This window comes from Myxine glutinosa, chromosome 4 (genome assembly GCF_964187855.1).
Source record: "Myxine glutinosa chromosome 4, kmMyxGlut1.1, whole genome shotgun sequence".
Classification (NCBI taxonomy): Eukaryota; Metazoa; Chordata; class Myxini; order Myxiniformes; family Myxinidae; genus Myxine; species Myxine glutinosa.
The window spans coordinates 115,051,676-115,077,716 of record NC_136264.1 but is presented as its reverse complement, the minus strand read 5'-3'; the positions used below and the strand labels follow the sequence as shown (position 1 = coordinate 115,077,716).

General features: G+C 49.8%; 1 protein-coding gene across 50 annotated transcripts in view; it reads left to right on the top strand.

Annotated features, from left to right (window-relative positions):
• LOC137425109 (inter alpha-trypsin inhibitor, heavy chain 4) overlaps positions 1-26,041 on the top strand; it is a 332,019-nt gene that overhangs the window by 112,621 nt on the left and 193,357 nt on the right. For 41 of the 50 annotated variants that reach the window (XM_068113193.2, XM_068113169.2, XM_068113208.2 and 38 more), the window contains exon 10: positions 13,342-13,365. The exons of the other annotated variants lie outside the window; for them this stretch is intronic. In XM_068113193.2, coding sequence (XP_067969294.2) covers positions 13,342-13,365 — 24 coding nt within the window. The remainder of the gene's footprint in view (positions 1-13,341; positions 13,366-26,041) is intronic. 50 annotated transcript variants of the gene reach the window in all.

The window sequence follows — 26,041 nt, the reverse complement described above, 5'->3', positions numbered from 1 at the left end:
GTTGTGAACCTGAGATCATTGCACAACATTTTGAAAATCACGTTTACATATGTACCACTGCAGACTGCAAAAATAGATTTAATCACCACAGATTTTGGCTCATATATTTGTTAATACTGGTGCTACAAACACAAATTTGGTACCAAAATGTGCGGAATGATGACATATATATGTGTAAAAACCATTTGTGATGTAACAAAGGCTTTTGTGTGACCTGCAGGCAAAAATAGTGGAATTTTGCGCAATAAATCAGCTTCGGGTTTACCAATAAATATCAACTAAATAATTAATTTCTTCATAAGTATTTGAGTTGTATTACTACATATTACATCAAAATAACCCTCTATCATTCTCCTTTTTAGAAATATAACTCATAAAGATAAATCAGTTGAATTAATAGAGTTATTACCGAAACCATATGTCACCCACTCTAAAAGTAACCGACATTGATTAATTTATAATACATGTATATGCATTAACCAAACAAGAATGATTTTAAATCCAGTTGCAGAAAATCAATTTTGAGCTTGATTGCCTTTTTCTAAAACTACTGATATATACTTATCTTTAATTATTTCATTTCAGATGCTTGTGCTGACAATTGATCTGCAATTATGGATCTGGAACCACCTGTTGTGAAGCGTCGTAAAATTGACACTGACCACTGCATCATATGCTTTAAACCCCTCAACCCTAAAAAGCAAGAAGTTGTAAAGAACCCAACATACCCTGGTGCCGAGCTGCAGACAGAGGAAATTATGCCAAATATTTGCCAGGATATTTGAATGATATGCTATCACTTCGGGAATTGCACCCAAAATCCTATCAATATCTGCAGGAAGGTGGATTTGTGGTCCGTAGGTCTTTGCGCCGGTTCAATGCTGTTGCTAGTGACCAAGCACTTGAACAAACAATTAACCGTGAGGGGAAGAGCCAGGGAGGTGTCATCGGGTTTACCTTGAGGAAAGGTGCCCTTACCAGATGGATGGTCACTCGACATGTCACAGCACAATATACAGAGGCTTTTAAAGAACTCTGTGATGGGGACACTGAAGTAGCTTCCACAAACCATGCTGAGCATGGAAAGACGAGGATGGTAAGGGATGAACAAGATGTTACCAAGATCACGGAATTTGTATCAAACGCACAAAATCCGTTTGACCCTACGTACTGTACCTGACGAATTGGTCAACATCGCCACAGGCCAGGTTGCTTCACAAGAAGTATCAAACGGACTTGGACATTTCTTAACAGACGCCCAGAAATGCAACAAAAGTTTTATCGAAAAGCGACTTCTTGCTGACCAAACCAAGAGTTTCTGGGAAACAGACTCACGAACAAAGACACCAACGTTTGCGGACATGTCAAAACCCATGAAAACCAACAAACGAGATAAATTGATGGTGGATTCAGAAGTACTTTTCCGGCGGCTGCTTGCTGTCTCAAAGAAACGCGATGTCAGTCTGGAACAAGTCCTGACACATGAACTGGCTCCTGTGCCACCGTCCCTCTTCAACAATGATGGGACAATGCGAAAAACCAACAAGGCGGATCTGGCAAAGAAGTTAGAAGCTAATTGCGAGGAAGTCCAGGTGCTCGAACCCTCTGACCAACATGATACTGCTTATGTCATTGATGGGATGGCACTACTTCAGGCACTTGATGAAGCCCAGTTTGACACATTTGACGATCTCAGACGTACCATAATGCAGAAGATTCAGTCACTGCTTGCTAGTAACCAAGGTGTGACATCAGTTACATTGGTTTTTGACAGGTATGATGTACCACTCTCTATCAAGCAGCTGGAAAGAGAACGTCGCACTGGTGGAGAGTCAACACCCAGATATGTCATCGATGGACAACGCACAGTTCCAAACTACAGGAAGTTCCTGAAGAACACCACAAACAAATCAGTGCTTGCCGATTTCCTCTGCAGTTACTTGACAGTAGCCGCCCAATTGCAGCTTGAGGAAAACCAATCTGTCACACTGGCAGGAGGCTTTAACGATGGCCTGCTAGTTAAAGTTGTGGATCATAGAGGCATCCGGGAACTACCTGAATTGTTCAGCACACATGAGGAGGCTGACACACGGCTCCTGCTACATGCTATCCATCTCGCCAGAGCACACTCAAGGGTCATTGTACGATGTGATGACACTGACGTGTTGGTCCTACTCATCTATTACTGTGGGAAAGGCATGTTTGGGGACACCAAAGTGTACATGAATGCAGGTCACTGTACAAAAACAACGAATCATCAGAGATTCATTCCTGTCAACAGAATAACGGACGACATCGGTCAGGATACGTCAAGTTGCTTGCCAGCATCACATGCTATAAGTGGCTGTGACACAACCTCCTCGCTGTTCAAAGTCGGGAAACGCACTGCATATTCGAAACTCAAGCAAAACATTGCACACTTGGCACCACTGTCACGGTTAGACCAAACCAGAGGTACAACCAATGTCGTCAGCACTGCCACAAAATATGCTCTGTCGTTGTATGGTTCAAAGTCAAGTCACACACTCGACCAACTTCGTTATGTTTATGCCTGCACAAGTGACAAACCAGCATCTCTCTTCCCACCAACAGACGATGCTTTCGAACAACATCTGAAGCGAGCAAATTACCAGATGGCGATATGGACCCACAGCCATGTAGCGAAGCCTTTACTTTGGAACCCCGATGGTAATGGATGGCAGGTCAGAGACAACAAACTTGAGCCTGTCATGTTCCAAAAGGATGCAGCCCCAAGGGAGGTTCGAGATCTCACGCATCTCTACTGCACCGACGATGACTGTAGGCAGAGCAGAACATGTCATTGTATCTCTGCAGGACTGACCTGCACTGAATTCTGCTCGTGTGGTGCAGACGATTGTCCAAATGTTGATGATTCTGTTGTCTTTGACGACAGCACTGATGAAGAGCGTGACTGAACTTTAAAATGTATTGCATGTATTACTTCATGTAATAGATGTACATAAGTTACAGTGCATGTTATGAATTCATTATCGTCATATGTGAAATAGCTTATATCAACATGATGTCTATAAAAGTCACTTTCACAATTGTGTCAGAATCTTAAGTCAATTTTTCATGTTGCATATCTGCTTCGGGATTTCTATCGGTCAGCATTAGTGCGGCGACATATGATTTCAGTTATAACTATATCATTTCAGTGACAATTATATCATTAGATATATTTTTCAAAGTGTAAATAAACTTGGATTATGTTGATGTAACAAGTATGACTGCAAGTCCAATATTTTTGAAGTAATTAATGTTTTTGTTGATATTTATTGGTAAACCCGAAGCTGATTTGTTGAGTAAAATTCCACTATTTTTGCCTGTAGGTCACACAAAAGCCTTTGTTACATCACAAATGGTTTTTACAGATATATATGTCATCATGCCGCACATTTTGGTACCAAATTTGTGTTTGTAGCACCAGTATTAACAAATATATGAGCCAATATGAGCCAAAATCTGTGGCGATTAAATCCATTTTTGCAGTCTGCAGTGGTACATATGTAAACGTGATTTTCAAAATGTTGTGCAATGATCTCAGGTTCACAACCATGATTTTCTAACTCCCCAAACATCCCTCTTCAAGAAAAAATAGGGTGTGACTTGTTCTACCTTGGGTAGGGGTATGCCACCCAAAACCTCATTTGGCCACTGGCCTAACTCCCGCACACAAGATGCACCGCTAAACGACACTTTTTTGCTTCTTATTGTTCGTCCTAATATGATACAATGCATTTGTTCTTTTATTTTCTTTATAGTAAACAAGAGAAGGTGGCATCCATCAATGTATAGACATGGCAAGTCAATTTCACCTTATAAACTTCCTTGCATTTCATTTAATTTATTTTCCTTCTGCTATTGTGATTTCTGTAAAGAGCGAGGCTCAGCTAATTTCTGCTAATATATTGGGAATATTGACAGTGGGGTTAAGAGTAAATTAATATCGACAGCAGGATAGTGGGGCAACAAGTGCGTACTCCCAGCAAGGAAATAACGGAGGAGAGGAAGAGAGAGAAAATGGGTTGGAAACTCTGAAACCAGCAAGTAAGAGGGTTGGGTTAGAAGTTGGCAGTGCAGTGACTGCTTGAAACCCTGGAGGGAAGAGTGGGAAAGAATGACGACTCAAGACAGTTCCATAGACTGGAGATGTGAGAAACAAGTCTTGAGGCGTGTTGTCAGCCTAGATTTTGGAAGTTTAAGTAATAGGGGGTAACTGCAAGAATGCATGCATTCTGGAGTTTCTGGGGATCGCGAACATCGGAGCAGTAAGACAGCAGAAGGAGCGATGATTGAGAAGAAGCAGTAAAAAAGAAAAAAGAAAAACAGACCACTAATCTACCTGCGATCTGAAAACTATAGACCTTGTGCTTCGACATCATCATGGGAATTTCCAATAATTATGACACCTTTATATACCACAGAATGCAGTAGGAATCTGTGATGCTGGGATACAGACCTTGTAAACTGTGAGTAGTTATGATTTTTTGCAAGGAAAGACTTGGATCAATGGAAGGAGGGCAAATCTGAGGCTGGCGTTGGAGGTCAGCTTTGCTATATGGTTGGTGCAGGAGAGTTCTTGGCTGATAGGCCTAGGCCTAGACGTTCAGGATACTGAACCTTTTTCAGTGATCGAACATGGAAATAGACAGGTGGTTTAGCTTGATGATCCTTCTTGAGCGACTTGGTGAGACGGTGATATTTTCTGGGATTCAAGGACATGTTCCACAAATAAGATCAGCAAATAACCAGTTCCAGATCATCTGAGTGATGCAGCTGTAGTCTGCCTAAAATCGGGATGGTGGACTGCACGACACAATGTGGAGGCGTCTGCAAAAAGTATTTTTGATATTTAATAACTTTATTATTTACAACAAGGAAACTAGATGCAGGAGGAGGCCGTTCAGCCCATCATGCCTGCGCTACACCAACACCAAACCAAAGGTATCTGTCAAAACGACCTAATTTCATTGGGGGAATGAGGAGAGTGTGGATGAGAACAATGTGGCACACTATTTTAATTTTTTACGATGCTGTATAATAAAATAACAAGAATTACGGCATTGTGGTCACAACCTGCGACAAAATCCGGCTAACGGACCGATTGGGTAACGCACATTTAATGCACTAATAAAAAATTAACTCGACACCTAGGCGTGCGTTCTGATGCTTATGAGGCCAGCATTAAGGCCTGCCTTTTTTAATTAAAAAAAGGTTTAAAATCAAACATTTGAACAGCCTTGGACGTGCACCTTGACCCCATGGCCAAAGCACACCGTCTATCAAGGCTGTCCCAATAACATTACACATGCACCTCAACCCAAAGGCTGAAGCACATGGTCATTCAAACACATACATCCTGACCCCGAAGTGGGAGCAACCAGAAGTGAGACGAGCAGGTTTGGTTAGTTGTGGTTGGAATAAAGGATTGACTTGGATTCTTTTCCTTCCACTCGAAAGTTCCTCATCATCAATAACACTCGAACCAAACAAAGCCCATGGAAATCTGACGCAACAAGCCCGGGCAGTGTATAATCAGCAGAGGCCTACATGCCTGTGGTAGGCCCACCAGAAAACAAGATAGCAACCATATTCTTTCGTCTTGTCTCGGTACTATGGCGGCGGGTTGAATCAAGCGACAGATGTGGGTGTGGGATCTGGCAGCTGTCCGAGCAATAGGTGCACATTTGAAAAATCAATCTATCACAAGAACCCAAACAATAACAGCAGCAGCAGCGCAAAGCTCTTATAGACCTGTGACATGTCACAGGTAAAAATATGGAAATATATTTATTTTAAATCGATGCAGGTCGTTATTCTTCATCCAGTCAAATTAAAACAGTAAAGATTTATAATTGAAAAAAGCTGTACGTACTAGTCGGTAAAGCCAACGTTTCAGCGAGTATCCACTCGCCTTGGTCACGGCAGATGTTGAACTGAAGAAGAAGCTTGCGAATCTCCACTTGACCTCTGTCGGTGATAGGGTGAGTTGGTCTATAGACCAATTCGGGCATCACATGACAATTGCAGATGGTGTGCAAGAGATGTTTTACCTTGCCCCATGTACGGGATCAATGAAATCGCAAACTGTACTTTTTGTTGAGAGATGGTGATTCAACTCTTTCCCAAATGGATTCCTTCACACCTCGAGCAAACCACTTTTTCTCTGTCTAAGATGACCCCTTGACTGTTATCAAAGGTGTGACCATGCAGGTTCAAGTGGGTATATACAGCAGAGTTCAACGCCTCTTCCAAAGCTGGACGACGATGTTGGTTCATATGGGCCTGAAGAGTTTGCTGAGTTTCTCCTGTGTCGGTTTCAATGCATGATGGGTATCCACATTTGATGCCAGACACCAAGTCGTGTTTTCTATCCTACTGGATCTTGTCCTTCACATGAACCAACTGGCTGCAAATAATTCTGTCGTGTTTATATGATATAACAATGCCAAACTTGGAGAAGGATCTTCTCACTTTCTCAGATAGCCCAGCCACATAAGGAATAGTCAATCGTGTTAAAGCGCGGCGTTACGCGCGCTGCTTGTGAGCAAGGAGGACGCGGACAAGCGGTAACATATAAACGTCTTTATTGTAAGACTACACTGTAACACTGAAATGTTCCGGGCTGGTCGCCCGGTGTATATCATGAGGCCACGCCTACCCCTCGGGCGTGGCCACCGCCCACTTGGTGCGTGGAATGATGTCACCATGCCAGTGGGCTTTTGTGTCCGCCACACGCGCCCCCCCAGAATTCCCGCGCACCTGGAGGGCCAGTTTGTGGGGCAGACGAATGACCCGGCCGAAGCGCCCCCTGGCGATCGGCGGCGTCCGGGGTGCAGGGATGCCAGGTGGGATGCCCCTGGCTGCCCCTGGGATGGGTGCAGGACCGGGGGGCGGCGTGGCGGCGGGGCTGGGCGGTGCCGGGGGGTCCGCCCGCAGGAGGGCGGCCCCGACGTGGGGGTCGGGCCACTGGCGGTGGATGGTCCACATCGAGGTGGGCCGGCTTGAGGCGGTCTACCGAAACGCGGTCAGGAGTACCGCCGATGTCCAGGGTGAAGTGCTTCGCCCCGGTCTCCAGCACGCGGAAAGGCCCGTCGTACGGGGGCCGCAGTGGTGTCCGATGGGCATCGTGGCGGACGAAGACGTACTCCGCCGTGCGAAGCTCCGGGGCGACGTGCGTCGGTGGGTGCCCGTGGCATGCCGTTGGCACCGGGGCGAACCTCTGGGCGGTCTCTTGCAGAGCGGAGCGCTGCTGTGCCGCGGACCATGGTGCCGTGGAGTCGGGGAGGAACTCGCCCGGCACCCGCAGCGGTTGCCCGAAGACCAACTCCGCCGCAGATGCGCGCAGGTCCTCCTTGGGCGCCGTCCGGAGGCCCAGCAGGACCCAGGGGAGCCTGTCGATCCAGCCGCCGTCGCGGAGGGTGGCCCGGAGCGCGGCCTTCAATGAGCGGTGAAATCGCTCACACAGGCCGTTAGCCTGGGGGTGGTAGGCCGTGGTTCGGTGCAGCCGGAACCCGAGCCCCTGCGCAACCGCCCCCCAGAGCTCCGAGGTGAACTGGGGGCCGCGGTCGGATGAGATGTCTGAGGGGGCGCCGAACCGGGCGACCCAGGTGGCGATGAAAGCCTGCGCGACATCGGCCGCCGTTGTCGACGCCAAGGGCACGGCCTCCGGCCACCGGGTGGTGCCGTCCACCATGGTGAGGACGTAGGTGAAACCCCGCGAGGGGGGCAGAGGTCCCACCAGGTCCACGTGGACGTGGTCAAACCGGCGTTCCGGCACCGTGAACGGGGCCAACGGGGCCTGGGTGTGCCGGTGCACCTTGGCGCGCTGGCACGCGAGGCACGTCCTGGCCCAGCCGCGGACGGCCTTCCGGAGGCCATGCCAGACGAACTTGTCGGCGATCAGCCTTTGGGAGGCCCTCGCGCCCGGGTGGGACAGGCCGTGGATGGCGTCAAACACCTGGCGCTGCCAGCCCGCGGGCACAATGGGGCGAGGACGCCCAAAGGAGACGTCGCACAAGAGGGCCGTGCCCGCGCCGTCGAACGGCACCTCGGTGACGCGGAGGCCCGTGACGGCGGTCCGCAAGGCCTGGACATCGGGGTCAGCGGCCTGGTCCGCTGCCATCCGGGCATAGTCGATGCCGAGGTGGACTGCGTGGGCGACGGCCCGGGAAAGGCAATCCGCCACCGGGTTGTCCTTCCCCGCGACGTGCTGGATGTCCGTCGTGTACTCGGACACGGCCGAGAGGTGACGCTGCTGCCGGGCCGACCACGGCTCGGTGACCTTGCCCATCGCGAAGATCAGCGGCTTGTGGTCGACGAAGGCAGTGAACGCCCGGCCCTCGAGCAGATGGCGGAAGTGCCTGACCGCCAAGTGAAGTCCGAGCAACTCGCGGTCGAAGGTACTGTAACCGCATTCGGGCGGGCGAAGCTGCCGGCTAAAGAACGCCAGCGGTTGCCAAGCTCCACGCACCCATTGCTCGTGCACCGCGCCCACCGCGTAGTCCGAGGCATCGGTGGTGAGGGTGATCGGTGCATCGGGCGCCGGATGCGCGAGCATGGTGGCGTTAGCCAAGGCGAGCTTCGCGCCCGTGAACGCCGTGTCCATCTGCTCGGTCCAGGTAACGTCGCCTTTGCCCGGCTTACCTCGGAGAGCTTCGTGCAGGGGGCGCAGGAGCTGGGCGATACGGGGCAGGAACCGATGGTAAAAGTTCACCATGCCCAGGAACTCCTGCAGCCCTCTGATCGTGCGGGGGCACGGAAACCCCTTCACCGCCTCCACCTTGGCCGGCAGGGGGACGGCTCCGTGCCTGGTGACACGGTGCCCCAGAAAATCGATTGTGGCGGCGCCGAACCGGCACTTTGCGGGGTTCACAATCAGGCCATGCTGGCCCAGGCGTTCGAAGAGCGTGCGGAGGTGGCGTAGGTGCTCTTCGCAGGACCTGCTGGCGACGAGGATATGGTCCAGGTAGACATAGACAAAATCCAAGTCGCGCAGGACGCTGTCCATCAGTCGCTGGAATGCCTGAGCCGCATTCTTCAGACCGAAGGGCATGCGCAGGAACTCGAAGAGTCTGAATGGCGTGATGACCGCCGTCTTCGGGACGTCCTCCGGCCTGACAGGGACCTGATGGTAGCCGCATATGAGGTCCACCTTCGAGAAGAAGGACCTGCCCGCCAAACGGGCGGAAAAGTCCTGAATGTGGGGGACGGGGTAGCGGTCGGGAGTCGTGGCGTCATTGAGACGGCGATAGTCCCCGCACGGTCGCCATCCCCCGCCGGGCTTCGGCACGATGTGCAGCGGCGACGCCCAAGCGCTCTCTGAGCGCCGAACGATGCCGAGTCGCTCCAGGGTAGCGAACGCCGCTTTTGCCACCGCCAGCTTCGTCGGCTCGAGGCGGCGTGCCCGGGCGTAGACCGGTGGCCCGACGGTGGGGATGTGATGGGCCACCCGGTGCTTGACGGCCCCCGCCGAGAAGGTGGGCCGCGTGAGGGCCGGGAAGCCGGCGAGGAGGCGGGTGAATGCGTCTGCTGCCGGAAGCGTACAGACCAACGTGGCCGGAACCGAATCGTTCGGCAAGCCGCTTGGCAAGCCGCTCGTTGAGCTGGGCAACGCACAAGCGAGCGAGCTGAACGTCTCGGCCTGGACAAGCCGTCTGCGCTTGACGTCGACCAGGAGCCCATTAGCGCACAGGAAGTCCGCGCCAAGCAGTGCCATGGGCACGTCGGCGGTGACGAACGTCCATCGGAAAACCTGCCCTCCAAACCGCAGAGAGAGGCAGCGTTTTCCGTACGTACGGATGGGCGTCCCGTTCGTGGCAAGCAGCGCGGGGCCCCCACCCGCGGCGTGCTTGTCTGACGTGCCGGCGGGAATGACACTCACCTGCGCTCCCGTGTCGCACAGGTAACGGCGCCCGGAGAAGGTGTCCGTTATGAACAGCAGGCTGCTCGAACGGCCGGCGCTCATCGCCACTATTGAGCGCCGGCCCGGGCGTTTCCCGACCCGTTGAAGGAGCACGGCGGATGACACCGCTGAGCTTCGTGGCCGAACTTGGCGTGGAACCAGCACCAGGTGGTGGAGCTGGAGGAGCGCGGCTGGCTCCGCCAGGCCGGTGGAGTCGACGGGTTTCCCCGCGGTGGTGGTTTTCGCCGCGGCGGTGGGCGGGGCGTGGCGGCGTTCACGAGGTGCGTATCAGCATGCTGCTGAACATCAGCGTGCTGCTGAACATCAGCGTGCTGCTGAACATCAGCGTCGAAGGCCGTGACGGCCACGCCGACGCTCGCCCGCGTGTCCGAAGCGGCGAAGTACTTGTCCGCCTCGGCCGCCAATGCTCGGGGTTCCATTAGCCCGGTCCCGGCCAACGCGAGGCAAACCTGCGCTGGAAGTTGGCGACGGAAAAGCGCCCGGAATAGCGAACCGGGGGCTTCGTCGCCCAACAGTGACAGCATATGGTCCATTCGGACCGACGGGCACGTCTCACCGAGCTCGGGGAGATCCAGGAGGCGGTCGGCCCGTGCGTCGTCCGTGAGGCTGAACGTGGCTAGGAGTAGCCGCTTGAGTGCCTCGTACTTGTGGCCTTTCGGTGGGTGGCGAAGGACGGACACAACTCGAGCGGCCGTGCCGGGCCCAAGGGAGGCGACGACGTGGCAATAGCGCGTGTCATCGCCGGTGAGGTGCCAAAGCTGAAATTGGGCTTCGGCCTGGACGAACCAGACTTCGGCCTGAGCCTCCCAAAATTCCGGAAGTTTGACGAAGTCGGCCATGGCGATGGCGTCGCGTGTGGAAGGATCGCTCCGGCAGATCCAACGTCGAGGGTCACCAGTAAAGCGCGGCGTTACGCGCGCTGCTTGTGAGCAAGGAGGACGCGGACAAGCGGTAACATATAAACGTCTTTATTGTAAGACTACACTGTAACACTGAAATGTTCCGGGCTGGTCGCCCGGTGTATATCATGAGGCCACGCCTACCCCTCGGGCGTGGCCACCGCCCACTTGGTGCGTGGAATGATGTCACCATGCCAGTGGGCTTTTGTGTCCGCCACAGTGTCATATTTTCTTGAGCTGTGTCATGTTGTTCACCAGACGTGATGTTTTTTGCCACTTCCGGATATAAAGAAGACCAAATGGGTTAAACACTTACTGAGAGTACTGATATTCTCCTCACATAATTTCTCCTCCTGTGTGGTCCGAACAGTATCTGCCCCGACGGGATAGAGTGAGAATGCCGTGACCCGATGTGACGTCATTTAACCTTCCTCACTGTCATCCCTCACCGCTGTTTGCGCTTGCCACACCCTCACTGCTGCCTTCACTAAACACACCCTCACCGCTGCCTGTGCTCACCACATCCTCGCCATACTCACTGCTGCCTGCACTCGCCACACCCTCATTGCTGCCTGTGCTCACCACACCCTCACTGCTGCCTGCGCTCGCCACACCCTCACTGCTGCCTGTGCTCGCCACACCCTCACTGCTGCCTTCACTAAACACACCCTCACCGCTGCCTGTGCTCACCACATCCTCGCCATACTCACTGCTGCCTGCACTCGCCACACCCTCATTGCTGCCTGTGCTCACCACACCATCACTGCTGCCTGCGCTCGCCACACCCTCACTGCTGCCTGTGCTCGCCACACCCTCACTGCTGCCTGCGCTCGCCACGTCCTCACTGCTGCCTGCGCTCGCCACGTCCTCACTGCTGCCTGAGCTCGCCACGCCCTCAATGCTGCCTGCGCTCAACGCACCGTCACTGCTGCCTGCACTCTCTGCACACTATGCACACTCACCGCTGCCTGTGCTTTCCGCACACTCACCGCTGCCTGTGCTTTCCGCACACTCACCGCTGCCCGTGCTTTCCGCACACTCACCGCTGCCCGTGCTTTCCGCACACTCACCGCTGCCCGTGCTTTCCGCACACTCACCGCTGCCCGTGCTTTCCGCACACTCACCGCTGCCCGTGCTTTCCACACACTCACCGCTGCCCGTGCTTTCCGCACACTCACCGCTGCCCGTGCTTTCCGCACACTCACCGCTGCCCGTGCTTTCCGCACACTCACCGCTGCCCGTGCTTTCCGCACACACACCGCTGCCCGTGCTTTCCGCACACTCACCGCTGCCCGTGCTTTCCGCACACTCACCGCTGCCCGTGCTTTCCGCACACTCACCGCTGCCCGTGCTTTCCGCACACTCACCGCTGCCCGTGCTTTCCGCACACTCACCGCTGTGCGTGCTTTCCGCACACTCACCGCTGCCCGTGCTTTCCGCACACTCACCGCTGCCCGTGCTTTCCGCACACTCACCGCTGCCCATGCTTTCCACACACTCACCGCTGCCCGTGCTTTCCGCACACTCACCGCTGCCCGTGCTTTCCGCACACTCACCGCTGCCCGTGCTTTCCGCACACTCACCGCTGCCCGTGCTTTCCGCACACTCACCGCTGCCCGTGCTTTCCGCACACTCACCGCTGCCCGTGCTTTCCGCACACTCACCGCTGCCCGTGCTTTCCGCACACTCACCGCTGCCCGTGCTTTCCGCACACTCACCGCTGCCCGTGCTTTCCGCACACTCACCGCTGCCCGTGCTCTCCACACACTCACCGCTGCCCGTGCTCTCCGCACACTCACCGCTGCCCGTGCTCTCCGCACACTCACCGCTGCCTGTGCTCTCCGCACACTCACCGCTGCCTGTGCTCTCCGCACACTCACCGCTGCCTGTGCTCTCCGCACACTCACCGCTGCCTGTGCTCTCCGCACACTCACCGCTGCCTGTGCTCTCGGCACACTCACCGCTGCCTGTGCTCTCCGCACACTCACCGCTGCCTGTGCTCTCCGCACACTCACCGCTGCCTGTGCTCTCCGCACACTCACTGCTGCCTGTGCTCTCCGCACACTCACCGCTGCCTGTGCTCTCCACACACTCACCGCTGCCTGTGCTCTCCGCACACTCACAAAAACAATGCTAAAATTCACGCTATGTCACAAATCAGGTTGAGTGCAATGATTGATCACGCCAAAATCTGAGAGTTTGGGTGCACAGGCACACTCTTAGCTTATAGAGCATGTCACAAATGTGTGATTGGGCCACCTTCATATAAAGTCTGTTGAGAACTTTATTCTACTGGTTGTAGATTCATGGAATGCAATATAGACTGTTTTATTGTGCTTGTTTGGTGTTAAAATTTCATTTTGGATTATATTCTCATGTTGACACTTAAACGTCAGATTCACTTTGGAATGTTACAATGAGTGAAATATAACTATACATGTGCAATATAACTGTGTTCTTATTCCTCCTTTATCTTCAAATGCATCGAAAAAGGACAACATCCAGGCTTTCATCCAGGTACTTTTATGTTCTACTTTTTGACACACATAGTCACATACACACACAAAACACACACACACACACACACACACACACACACACACACGGGGATGTGGATACTTTAAGACCCGGTAGCCAAACGGGTAGGTCAGATCACCGTTCCATGTTCTGAACCCCACACACATGAACAACAGCAACTTTCACGCTATATACATATACAGACTTGGCATTTAATATGGAATTTTTTTTTTTCTTGACTTGGGTTTACTTTCTTAACTCAGTATATCAATCTGGTGAGTTTCTTTTACACTTTGGTGATTTATTTGTTAAAAGAACCATGTCACTGATTGTCTGTCGCAGCAAGAAGTCAACAACAGGATTATATCACAGGTGGCGTGGCAAAATGTACGGACAGGTGCATTTGATGATTGGCTTCACAGTCGGTTATACAAGGGTTGTTGCGTTCTGTATTAGTGGAAAACAACTGCTGCACGTTTCCAAAAGTTATTGCCGCTTCCTCTGGAGATGGTCCGTCAACTCGACAATGCTGTCTGTCATGGAGTGGTGGCTTTACGAAATTACGGCATGAAACAGCGTGCTATTCCTCGGCAGTATGGCATCACTCAAGGTCAGGTGTCAAAGATCCTGAAACGAAATGCTCAGAGGGGTGTCCCTACTCCAATACCAAGGCTAGGACGTCCCCGCAGAACCACAAGGAGAGATGATCGCCAGCTGCACCGGTTAGTCTGCAATGGCCGTACCAAGTCAGCTAATCGGCTTCGGGCTGAGGGGCAGCAACTGACAAATGTGCCTGTATCCAGAAGGCTAGTCAATCAACGACTGGTTCAAGCAGGCTATCGTGCCAGGCATCCCCTGAGAAAGCCACGCCTGACCAGACAACACCACCAGCACCGATTGCAGTGGGCCAGAGAGCACCGTCAATGGCAGCCAGGACACTGGAATCACGTGATCTTCAGTGACGAGTCTAGATTTCTGGTCTGTCGACAAGATGGCCACATCCGAGTGCGCAGACAAGTGCATGAAGCCTACAACAAAGATTGTATAGTGCCAAGAGTCCAAGCTGGAGGTGGTGGGGTGACCATTTGGGCTGCTTTTCATGCAGGGGGCAAAACTGACCTGGTTGTTCTGAATGGAAACCTGAACCAGTTCAAGTACAGGGCCATTCTGGAAGAAACATTGCTTCCATTTGCTCGTGCAGCCTTTCGAGGAAACTTTGTCTTCCAAGATGACAATGCACGGCCTCATCATGCTCGCATGATCCAACACTTTCTTGCTGACTGTGGTGTAGAGCATATGGAGTGGCCTGCCATGTCCCAGGATATGAATCCGATAGAGAACTTGTGGGCAGAATTAACGCGTCTAATCGACCACTTGGACCAGCAGCCGACCTCTGTGCGTGAATTGCAGCAGGCTATTGTAACTGCATGGCAAACGATTCCTGTCCAAACCTTGGCAAATCTCATGAACATCATGCCTCAACGTGTACGTGCTCTCCTGAATGCTCGTGGGGGTTACACGAAGTACTGAACTGTAATTTTACTGTCCGTAATCCCAGTCGTAATTTAACTTTTGTTTTTGTTAAAAAAAAAATTGGCTAATGTGCAAAATAAAGAGATACTTCTGGAAAACGTTCAGAAGTTTAACACAGTACTGTCCATGAATTGAGTTCGATATCAGTTTACATCACTTTCAAGGATCAATTTATTTGTTTCGAAATGTCAAATGTGGTTTTTGTTTCTTTTAAACGTCACATTAACAAAATCTAGAATAATTTCAACATAATTCCAATGAACTTTTGGTTCTAAGTCATCTTGAAAAGTAGGTTCACCCCCACCAAAAAAATATTCCAGTTTAAATGCCACGTCTGTATATATATATATATATATACATATATACATATATATATACATATATACATATATACAGACTTGGCATTTAATATGGAATATTTTTTTTGTGGGGGTGAACTTACTTTTCAAGATGACCTAGAACCAAAAGTTCATTGGAATTATGTTGAAATTATTCTAGATTTTGTTAATGTGACCTTTAAAAGAAACAAAAACCACATTTGACATTTTGAAGCAAATAAATTGATCCTTGAAAGTGATGTAAACTGATATCGAACTCAATTCAAGGACAGTACTGTGTTAAACTTCTGTACGTTTTCCAGAAGTATCTCTTTATTTTGCACATTAGCCAAAAAAAATTTCAACAAAAACAAAAGCTAAATTATGACTGGTATTACGGACAGTAAAATTACAGTTCAATACTTCGTGTAACCCCCACGAGCATTCAGGAGAGCACATACACGTCGGGGCATGCTGTTCACGAGCTTTGCCAAGGTTTGGACAGGAATCGTTTGCCATGCAGTGACAATAGTCTGCTGCAATTCACGCACAGAGGTGGGCTGCTGGTCCAAGTTGTCGATTTGACGCATTAATTCTGCCCACAAGTTCTCCATCGGATTCATATCCGGGGACATGGCAGGCCACTCCATATGCTCTACACCACAGTCAGCAAGAAAGTGTTGGATCATGCGAGCATGATGAGGCCGTGCATTGTCATCTTGGAAGACAAAGTTTCCTCGAAAGGCTGCACGAGCAAATGGAAGCAATGTTTCTTCCAGAATGACGCTGTACTTGAACTGGTTCAGGTTTCCATTCAGAACAACCAGGTCAGTTTTGCCCCCTGCACGAAAAGCAGCCCAAATGGTCACCCCACCACCTCCAGCTTGGACTCTTGGCACTATACAATCTTCGTTGTGGGCTTCATGCACTTGTCTGCGCACTCGGACGCGGCCATCTTGATGATAGACCAGAAATCTAGACTCGTCACTGAAGATCACGTGATTCCAGTGTCCTGGCTGCCATTGATGGTGCTCTCTGGCCCACTGCAATCGGCGCTGGCGGTGTTGTCTGGTCAGGCGTGGCTTTCTCAGGGGACGCCTGGCATGACAGCCTGCTTGAACCAGTCGTTGATTGACTAGCCTTCTGGATACAGGCACATTTGTCAGTTGCTGTCACTCAGCCCTAAGCCGATTAGCTGACTTGGTACGGCCATTGCGGACTAACCGGTGCAGCTGGCGATCATCCCTCCTTGTGGTTCTGCGGGGACGTCCTGGCCTCGGTATTGGAGTAGGGACACCCCTCTGAGCATTTCGTTTCAGGATCTTTGACACCTGACCTTGAGTGATGCCATACTGCCAAGCAATAGCACGCTGTTTCATGCCGTAATTTCGTAAAGCCACCACTCCTTGACAAACAGCATTGTCGAGTTGACGGACCATCTCCAGAGCTAGCGGCAATAACTTTTGGAAACGTGCAGCAGTTGTTTTCCACTAATACAGAACGCAACAACCCTTGTATAACCGACTGTGAAGCCAATCATCAAATGCACCTGTCCGTACATTTTGCCACGCCACCTGTGATATAATCCTGCTGTTGACTTCTTGCTGCGACAGACAATCAGTGACATGGTTCTTTTAACAAATAAATCACCAAAGTGTAAAAGAAACTCACCAGATTGATATACTGAGTTAAGAAAGTAAACACAATCAAGAAAAAAAAAAATTCCATATTAAATGCCAAGTCTGTATATATATACTCGTGGGGTCACCCGTGGGAATCCCACGGGTATGGACGTGTGTGACATTTGGACATCTTGATTTAGATGCTGCACATTAAATTTTACAAAATGGTTAAAATGGTGTAATGAACACAATTTATTTATTTCACATATGTGACCCCTCACTCCTCTCCACCCTCACACCTCTCCAATGCCACTCCTCCTCACACTCCTCTCCAATACCTCCTCACACTACTCTCCAATACCTCCTCACACTCCTCTCCAATACCTCCTCACACTCCTCTCCAATACCTCCTCACACTCCTCTCCAATACCTCCTCACACTCCTCTCCAATACCTCCTCACACTCCTCTCCAATACCTCCTCACACTCCTCTCCAATACCTCCTCACACTCCTCTCCAATATCTCCTCACACTCCTCTCCAATACCTCCTCACACTCCTCTCCAATACCTCCTCACACTCCTCTCCAATACCTCCTCACACTCCTCTCCAATACCTCCTCGCATTCCTCTCCAATACCTCCTCGCACTCCTCTCAAATACCTCCTCGCACTCCTCTCCAATACCTCCTCACACTCCTCTCCAATACCTCCTCGCATTCCTCTCCAATACCTCCTCGCACTCCTCTCAAATACCTCCTCGCACTCCTCTCCAATACCTCCTCGCACTCCTCTCAAATACCTCCTCGCACTCCTCTCCAATACCTCCTCACACTCCTCTCCAATACCTCCTCACACTCCTCTCCAATACCTCTCACACTCCTCTCCAATACCTCCTCACACTCCTCTCCAATACCTCCTCACACTCCTCTCAAATACGTCCTCACACTCCTCTCAATTACCTCCTCACACTCCTCTCCAATACCTCCTCACACTCCTCTCCAATACCTCCTCACACTCCTCTCCAATACCTCCTCGCACCCCTCTCCAATACCTCCTCACACTCCTCTCCAATACCTCCTCGCACTCCTCTCCAATACCTCCTCGCACTCCTCTCAAATACCTCCTCGCACTCCTCTCCAATACCTCCTCGCACTCCTCTCCAATACCTCCTCGCACTCCTCTCCAATACCTCCTCGCACTCCTCTCCAATACCTCCTCGCACTCCTCTCCAATACCTCCTCGCACTCCTCTCCAATACCTCCTCGCACTCCTCTCCAATACCTCCTCGCACTCCTCTCCAATACCTCCTCGCACTCCTCTCCAATACCTCCTCACACTCCTCTCCAATATCTCCTCGCACTCCTCTCCAATACCTCCTCACACTCCTCTCCAATACCTCCTCGCACTCCTCTCCAATACCTCCTCGCACTCCTCTCCAAACCTCCTCGCACTCCTCTCCAATACCTCCTCGCACTCCTCTCCAAACCACCTCGCACTCCTCTCCAATACCCCCTCACACTCCTCTACAACCCCTCACACTCCTCTACAACCCCTCACACTCCTCTACAACCCCTCACACTCCTCGCCAACCCCTCACTCTCCTCGCCAACCCCTCACACTCCTCGCCAACCCCTCACACTCCATTTACCCCCATTCTAAAAAAACCTGGTCTAAACCCTGACACCCTAAACAACTTCAGACCCAGCTCCAACCTACCCTTTCTGTCGAAAGTTTTGGAATGCGCTGTAGCCGCTCAACTCAAACATCACCTCTCTGCCAATAACCTGTATGAAACATTCCAATCCGGATTCCGCTCCAACCACAGTACTGAAACTGCTCTCCTCAAAATCACCAACGACCTTCTCCTCTCCTCTGACGCTGGCAACCTCAACATTCTCGTCCTCCTCGACCTCAGCGCTGCATTTGACACCATCGATCACACCATCCTCCTCACCCGACTTGAATCCACCTTTAACGTTACCGGCACTGCCCTCTCTTGGATTAAATCATACCTCTCTGACAGACGCCAGTTCATCTCCATCAATAACTGCAAATCCCCCACTGCTCCCCTCCCCCAAGGTGTCCCCCAAGGTTCAGTTCTTGGCCCCCTCCTCTTCATCCTTTACCTGTCCCCCCTCGGTCACTTAATCCGCCGTCATGGTCTCCAATTCCACTGCTTCGCCGATGACATCCAGCTTTTCATCTCCACCAAGTCCGTCTCCACCGACACCCACTCAATCCTGACAAACTGCATCTCTGAAATAAAATCCTGGCTTCAAATCAACTTCCTCAAACTTAACTGTGATAAATCTGAAATAATCATCATTGGCCCAAAAACGCTCACAAAATCCACCCATAACTTTGCCCTCAACATCGACGGTATCCCAGTATCCACCTCCCCTCTCATCCGGAATCTTGGCGTCATCTTTGACCAAACCCTCTCCTTCGACAAATACACTAAACAGATCACAAAGACAGCCTTCTTTCACCTGAAAAACATCGCCCGTCTCCGCTCATCCCTCTCCTCCACGGCTGCAGAAACCCTCATCCACGCCTTCATCACCTCCCGTCTGGACTACTGCAATAGCCTCCTCTATGGTTCACCCTCAACAATCACCAATAAACTCCAATACATTCAGAACTCCGCTGCCCGTCTACTCGCCCATTCCCGGACCCGTGACCACATCACCCCCGTCCTTTACAAGCTTCACTGGCTCCCCATCTCCCAGAGAATCCAGTACAAAATCCTCCTCTTGACCTACAAAGCCCTCCATAACCTGGCCCCATCCTACCTGGCTGACCTCCTCTCCAGACACACTCCCACCCGCAACCTCCCCTCTGCTGGTACCAACCTCCTGACCCCCCCCCCCCCCCATCCGGACCAAATTCAGATCCTGGGGGGACAGGGCCTTCTCCATCGCTGCTCCCACCCTCTGGAACTCACTACCTCACACCATCAGAGACTCCTCCTCACTCACCACATTCAAAACATCACTCAAGACCCACCTGTTCAGCACTGCATTCAAAATTCAACCCACAGCATTTAACCCCTGACTATCACTTCTCCTTCTCCCTCCTTTTGCTTAAAATATTTCCCTATTGATTCTTGTCTTTTTGCAATTGTTGTTTTCATGTTTTGTTATGCATTATGTTTTGCACTCTGTCAAAGCGCCTTTGGGCTTCATGAAAAGCGCTATACAAAATAAATGAATTATTATTATTATATATGTATGTATATATATATATATATATATATATATATATATATATATATATATATATATATATATATATATATATATATATATATATATGTATATATATATGTGAAGAAGCGGCTCTTCGTTTGCAAAAGAAGTCCACAAACAGTTTGAAAATGACGCAGCTTTATTAAAAACCAACTTATACAGATCCGGAGGAGACAGACATCTACAGCAAGAACCAGCTTCATGCCACGTCTAGCCTTCCTGGAGCACATTGATTCGCAGTCCGTATAAATAGGGACAAGTTTATCAGAAAATCTCCGAGAGAACGAAGGAACTAGCGAGAGTCCCCCACCGTCATCCCTAGCCCCCACCGTCATCCGTCCCTTATCTGGACCAGATGTTTCTCTGGGCTCCGAGGAGACAGAAAATGTAACTCATTAAAGGGAGGGTGCATTCTTGGCTTCGATAAGGCCATAAAATATATGGGTTTGTTCAACTGAGTAATTCAAAACATGTTTATACAGATTCAAGCGTCGCTGTGATTAATACAAAATATATAGTTTTAACGATAGGTTTATGTCTGCAATCTAATCATTCTACCGGCGTTACACATCCGCGCGCATGTGAGCGTTCTCCTGCCCGCGGCTCGAGGCGCCGTCTGCGAATCAAAGAGGGTTTTTACGACCGGACTTATCTAGGTGAAAGGGCACACGTATACGAAAAACCATTTGCCCAGCACGACCGAAGCGAGCATTTCTCATTTATACTAAAGCGAAGAGAAAAGCCCTTTATTCACTTATGAAAATAGCATATAAGCAACATTAAAATCATAACATATTATTCAAGACGTCTTATACAGAATTCTTAACAATAACGAATCTACGACTTGACATTCCTTCCTCTTGTCTCGTCGAGACAAAGTATCTTAAGAGACAACGTGCCACATCGGGCTTTATTGAAAAATAATTGTGTAATGCGGGTATCTCCCAAGGGCATATCGTGCGCCCAAAGCGCCTCGCCCGTGCATTTGGCGAACGTGTCGTGTGGTGCGTGCTTGGAGCCTGAGGGCTCAGAACATGAAAGTCCATTAACGTTTCGGATCCACAACGAAGACGTCTGGTCCAGATGAGGTTCTGCCCCGCCAGAGGGCCCACAACCTCCCCTGCGGAACTTGCTCCCCCCACCCTTTGCAGACGCAGTCCTTGCAGATCTTCGAAGTTAATCAACGGTCATGCCCATGAGGTCCCTCACGTGCTGCTGTTCTGGGGAATACAAAATGTCGTCAGTATCTTGTGTCTCAATTTCCTGATCAGGGTACAGAGCGTAAAAATCCGATTCACTTGAAGCATTTGAACTTAAAACATTTGGAGAAAAGAGAGGGACTTCCTTTATGTCAAAGTCTCCCATGGGCGCCTGGTCGGCTTGCGGGTCTAAGATATCCACGTCGGGTCCCTCGACCGCCAGACCCAGCGTCGCAATCAGATCCATAGTTGGGTCGGAAGGGGGCGTGCAGCTGTCAGCTTGTAATACATAAGCAGCGTTAGCCAGTACACGCAAGGGGTTTATAGCACAAGTATCACAGTCATCACATACACCGTTACAGGCAGCAGCCAGTTCCCACATGGGATCCACACAAGTATCACAGTCGTCACAAAATTCAATACAATTTTCTGGAGCGTTGGTCGCAACTGCCTTGTTGAAGGACCCGTTCAGGTCGACGGCCTCTGTGGTCAGAGCCATAGTCGTTGTCGGCGGCTTCTTCACTTTCCATCCTGTAAAATACTTTCTCATACAGAGGAGGACTAGAGATTTCATTAGTGCCCCCCAAATTACTACCCCGATTATCACAGCCAGTGCGGTCAATAACCACTTCACTATGGTGCCCGTCCATCCCCGGAACCAGTCAGTGAGCCAGCTAAATGTATAAGAATTTTCGCGCGCGATCCGATCGATCGTCAGGGTGTGGCTAGTTTCCCTTAGTCTCACTATTGCGGCTGACACTCCTTCAGATGGATCGGGTATGTAAGTGCAACATTTTCCCTCTATAATTCCGCATACCCCTCCTTTCTCTGCCAAGAGCATGTCCAAAGCCACCCGATTCTGCATCACCATTGTACGCATGTGAATTACCGTGTCCAATAGTATGTCATGAGCCGTAGCGGTGTCGTTTGCCACCTTTTCTAGGGCCAAAGCCAATTTGTCTATCCGGAAACTATCCATGACTGTGCCCGCTCCTGGGAAGAAGAAACCAAACACCTTTTCCCATAGACTCCCGTGTAGTTTAGTGGTTCCATCTTCGTTCATGACTGACCTCTTATAACGCCTGTCCAAGGACTTTGGGTCTAGCTCATCCAGTATCTCAACGTCAGGAAGGACTGAACCCAGATAACATGTGCCCCCCCAATTATTTGGTAAATAGGGGTAAGCCTTGTCGCCGCATATAAACATTGTCCCATGGGGTGGGACCAGGTGGGTGGATAAGCACCGGAGTCCCTTTACCACCCCATTAATCCTACTAACCCCCCTGGAGAATGTTATAGCCGTTATGTTGTGGTTGTGTTTATCTTGCAGTACTATTCGTAATGTAATCCCTGAGCTCCCTTGTCCCAGCTTCCCGGGGAGAGTGTAGGCGCATTCTGATTCTCCCATACGCAAGTGGCCGGAACCCTGGAGGCAGACCCTCCCTTTCTGTGGTTTGACCCAGACGGGGGCAGGCCTCTCGGCCACATGGGCAATCATTGACGGGCGATAATTAAATTGTCGATTGCAACTCTTGCCGTTGTCAACCCCTTCTCTTTCCAGCGTGGTGACTAAACATGGGGAATCGATAGGTTGTGAGCAGAGGTCATTGAGGGACAGAGGTAGCACTATCATGTGTATTCCTGTGGTGCCTGCTTGGGGAAAGTGCATGCACGACCAGCAGTGTGTCCTATTTTGAATTGTTGCCACCTCCCTGGCCACTTTCCAATATGTGTTTTCCCCCCTCTTTGGGGCCTTATCCTGGGGGTGTGGCGTGAGTATGTATTCGATGCATGGTGTGTATTTAGTTTCGCCACTGGCCGCTCCTGGGGTCCAGACGCTGCACCGGACCTGCATAGTCATGCCTTTCTCTAGGCGCGTGCGTGTTTGTAGCTTAAAATCAGGGGTTCCCCATTTGTATCCTGGTTGGGCCAAGGTCTCAATGCTAGCTTGCCCGTTTTCCCGGAACTCTCGTTGCTTTTGTAGTACCATGCCAACGCGTCCAGGCCCTGCCGACAGTGCTAGCCAATTTATGTTCACCCAATTTGTGTGCAGGGCTTTCTGTTCGAAACATGGTAGTGATACTCTTTGTCCCCATGTTACGGTGAGGTGTCGGGTTTCGTTTTCGCATCTATTGGAATCGGAGTTTCCCCTAGCTGCTGTCGCTATCAATAGTATTGTACCTATGATTAGGCCCATCCTTACTGTGGTTGCTGTGGTGTAGTGTCTGGTGCTTGTATGGCCAACTTACAGTGCGTGGCGTGGATCCACGAAGTCTTGCCCTCGCAAAAGACTGCCGTTGGTGTAGTCAGCAACACCTGGACTGGTCCCTTCCACCTTGGTTCCAAGGCGTTCTTGCAGGTGAAGTGCTCCACGAACACCTGGTCTTTTTCCTCTGGTGGAACACCTGGTCCACAAGTCTCCTGGGAACGCCTGGTCTACAGGTCTCCAATTCATCTATCTAGATTCAATTCATTCAATTCATAGTTTCATAGAACACCTTTTCTCCAATTTCCTAATCCACTTTTTTCAAGTGGATCCAATTTTATCCAATATTCAATTTTTAAATTCAATCCCATTTAATCCAGTCCAATTCAAATTAAATTCAATCCTTCTCTCAGCATCCCATTACCTGTTTCCAACATCAATAAAAATAAAATTATAAAATTAATAAAAATCAATCATCTCAAATCTCAAATCAAATCAAAAAATCAATCAAAATCATAAAAATCAATAAAATAATAAAAATAAACGAAAATTACTTCAGCTAGAGTTTCAACTAGAATTAACACAAACAAACCACCATTAACCTCCATTAACACAAACAAACCACCATTAACCTCCATTAACACAAACAAACCACCATTAACCTCCATTAACCTCCCCCTATTATTTATTTATTTTCACGAATAAACAAATAATAGAAATAACCTGGTCTACTTCCAATTTCAATTCTGGTCAGTTCTGGTGTCTGGTCACACACAATGTTTTCCTCACCCACTGTGATTCGCTCAAAATAGATTCTCACTGTTATGTCTGAAATTCGTCTCATGAAAACCCATTCAAGAGTCCGGTGTAACAGACAGCCAAACACATAGACACGCCGAAGACCCCAGGGTACCCATCAAACTAGCTTGTCCCCAGATCCACAACACAGCGAAACATGTAACTTTACTAAAACTAGAACGGGCACTCGGTAGAGCGCATACCTTCGCCGCAGCTACTTTTGTTGCCAAAATAAAAGACTACAAGATCTGTGTAGCAAAGCCACACCTACGTTGTCATGCGGGAAGATTTGTTTCAAATTAAACCATTCTATCCCGCCAAAAGTTTGATATTGTAATCACATCCATGACCTTTTCATGACCTTGACCTTTGACCCGATCGATTCCAAAATCTAATCAAATGGTTCCCGGATAATAACCTATCATCCCACCAAATTTCATGCGAATCGGTTGAATACCTTTTGAGTTATGCGAATAACATACACATACACACACACACACATACAAATAAATACACAGCGATCAAAACATAACCTTCCGCTTTTGCGAAGGTAATAATCACTTACTCATAACTAATACTCATAATAACTCATAATTACTTATGTAATTACTCATGTCAATACTTACTTAAAATAATGTAATATCCCAATCTTCACCCCCTATGCAAATCGAAGCACCCCGGACAATCCACAACCAATATCAACCACTGTAGCCGCCTTCCCGACTCCAGGCAGCCACACGCAGCCACATACATCTCCATCCACGTCACACAAGACAACAGCCAACGAGTGTGTCCCCCACACAGAAACCTTTGGCAATGCAACAACCGAACTCCCAGACAACCAACAACAAAACCCAATCCATCTCCATGGCTCATCAAGCAGTTCCAACTTAATCCAGCTTCACATACCGATTTCCCCAAAAACTCGTGAAACTTCACCCCCATTCTGGAAAAACCCTGGACTAAACCCTGACACCCTAAATAACTTCAGACCCATCTCCAACCTACCCTTTCTGTCAAAAGTTTTGGAACGTGCTGTGGCCACTCAACTCAAACATCACCACTCTGCCAATAACCTGTATGAAACATCCCAATCCGGATTCTGCTCCAGCCACAGTACTGAAACTGCTCTCCTCAAAATCACCAGCGACCTTCTCTCTCCTCTGACGCCGGCAACCTCAACATTTTCATCCTCCTCACCTCAACGCCTCCTTTGACATCATCAATCACACCATCCTCCTCACCCTGTTTAGACCAGCTTGTGCCTATTAAACCCAAATCAGTTCACTCCCAAGCCTACAAGGACCACCTACAGCACTGCAAAGATGTCCTCTACTCCACCTACTACTCTCAAATTATCCACTCTGGCTCCGGAATCCCAAAAGCACTCTTCTCTACAATAAACAAACTAAATAAACAAATAAATAAACAAACTTTACAACGTGAACAAACTCCTCAGCGCCCTGGATACCACCACCTGTCATTCAGAGTAGACAACAGCATCTCCTTTCTGGCTTTCAGCATCTCCTTTCTCCTTTCTGGCATCCAAATAAAATTCTGGCTTCAAATCAACTTCCTCGAACTTAACTATGATAAATCTAAATTAATCTTCGTTTGCCCAAAACCACTCACCAAATCCACCCATAACTTTGCCCCCAACATCGATGGTTTCCCAGTATCCACCTTTTATGAATTTTATGAATCTTCTCATTATTCGAAAGTTTACAAAATGTCCCAAATCTGTATATTATTTT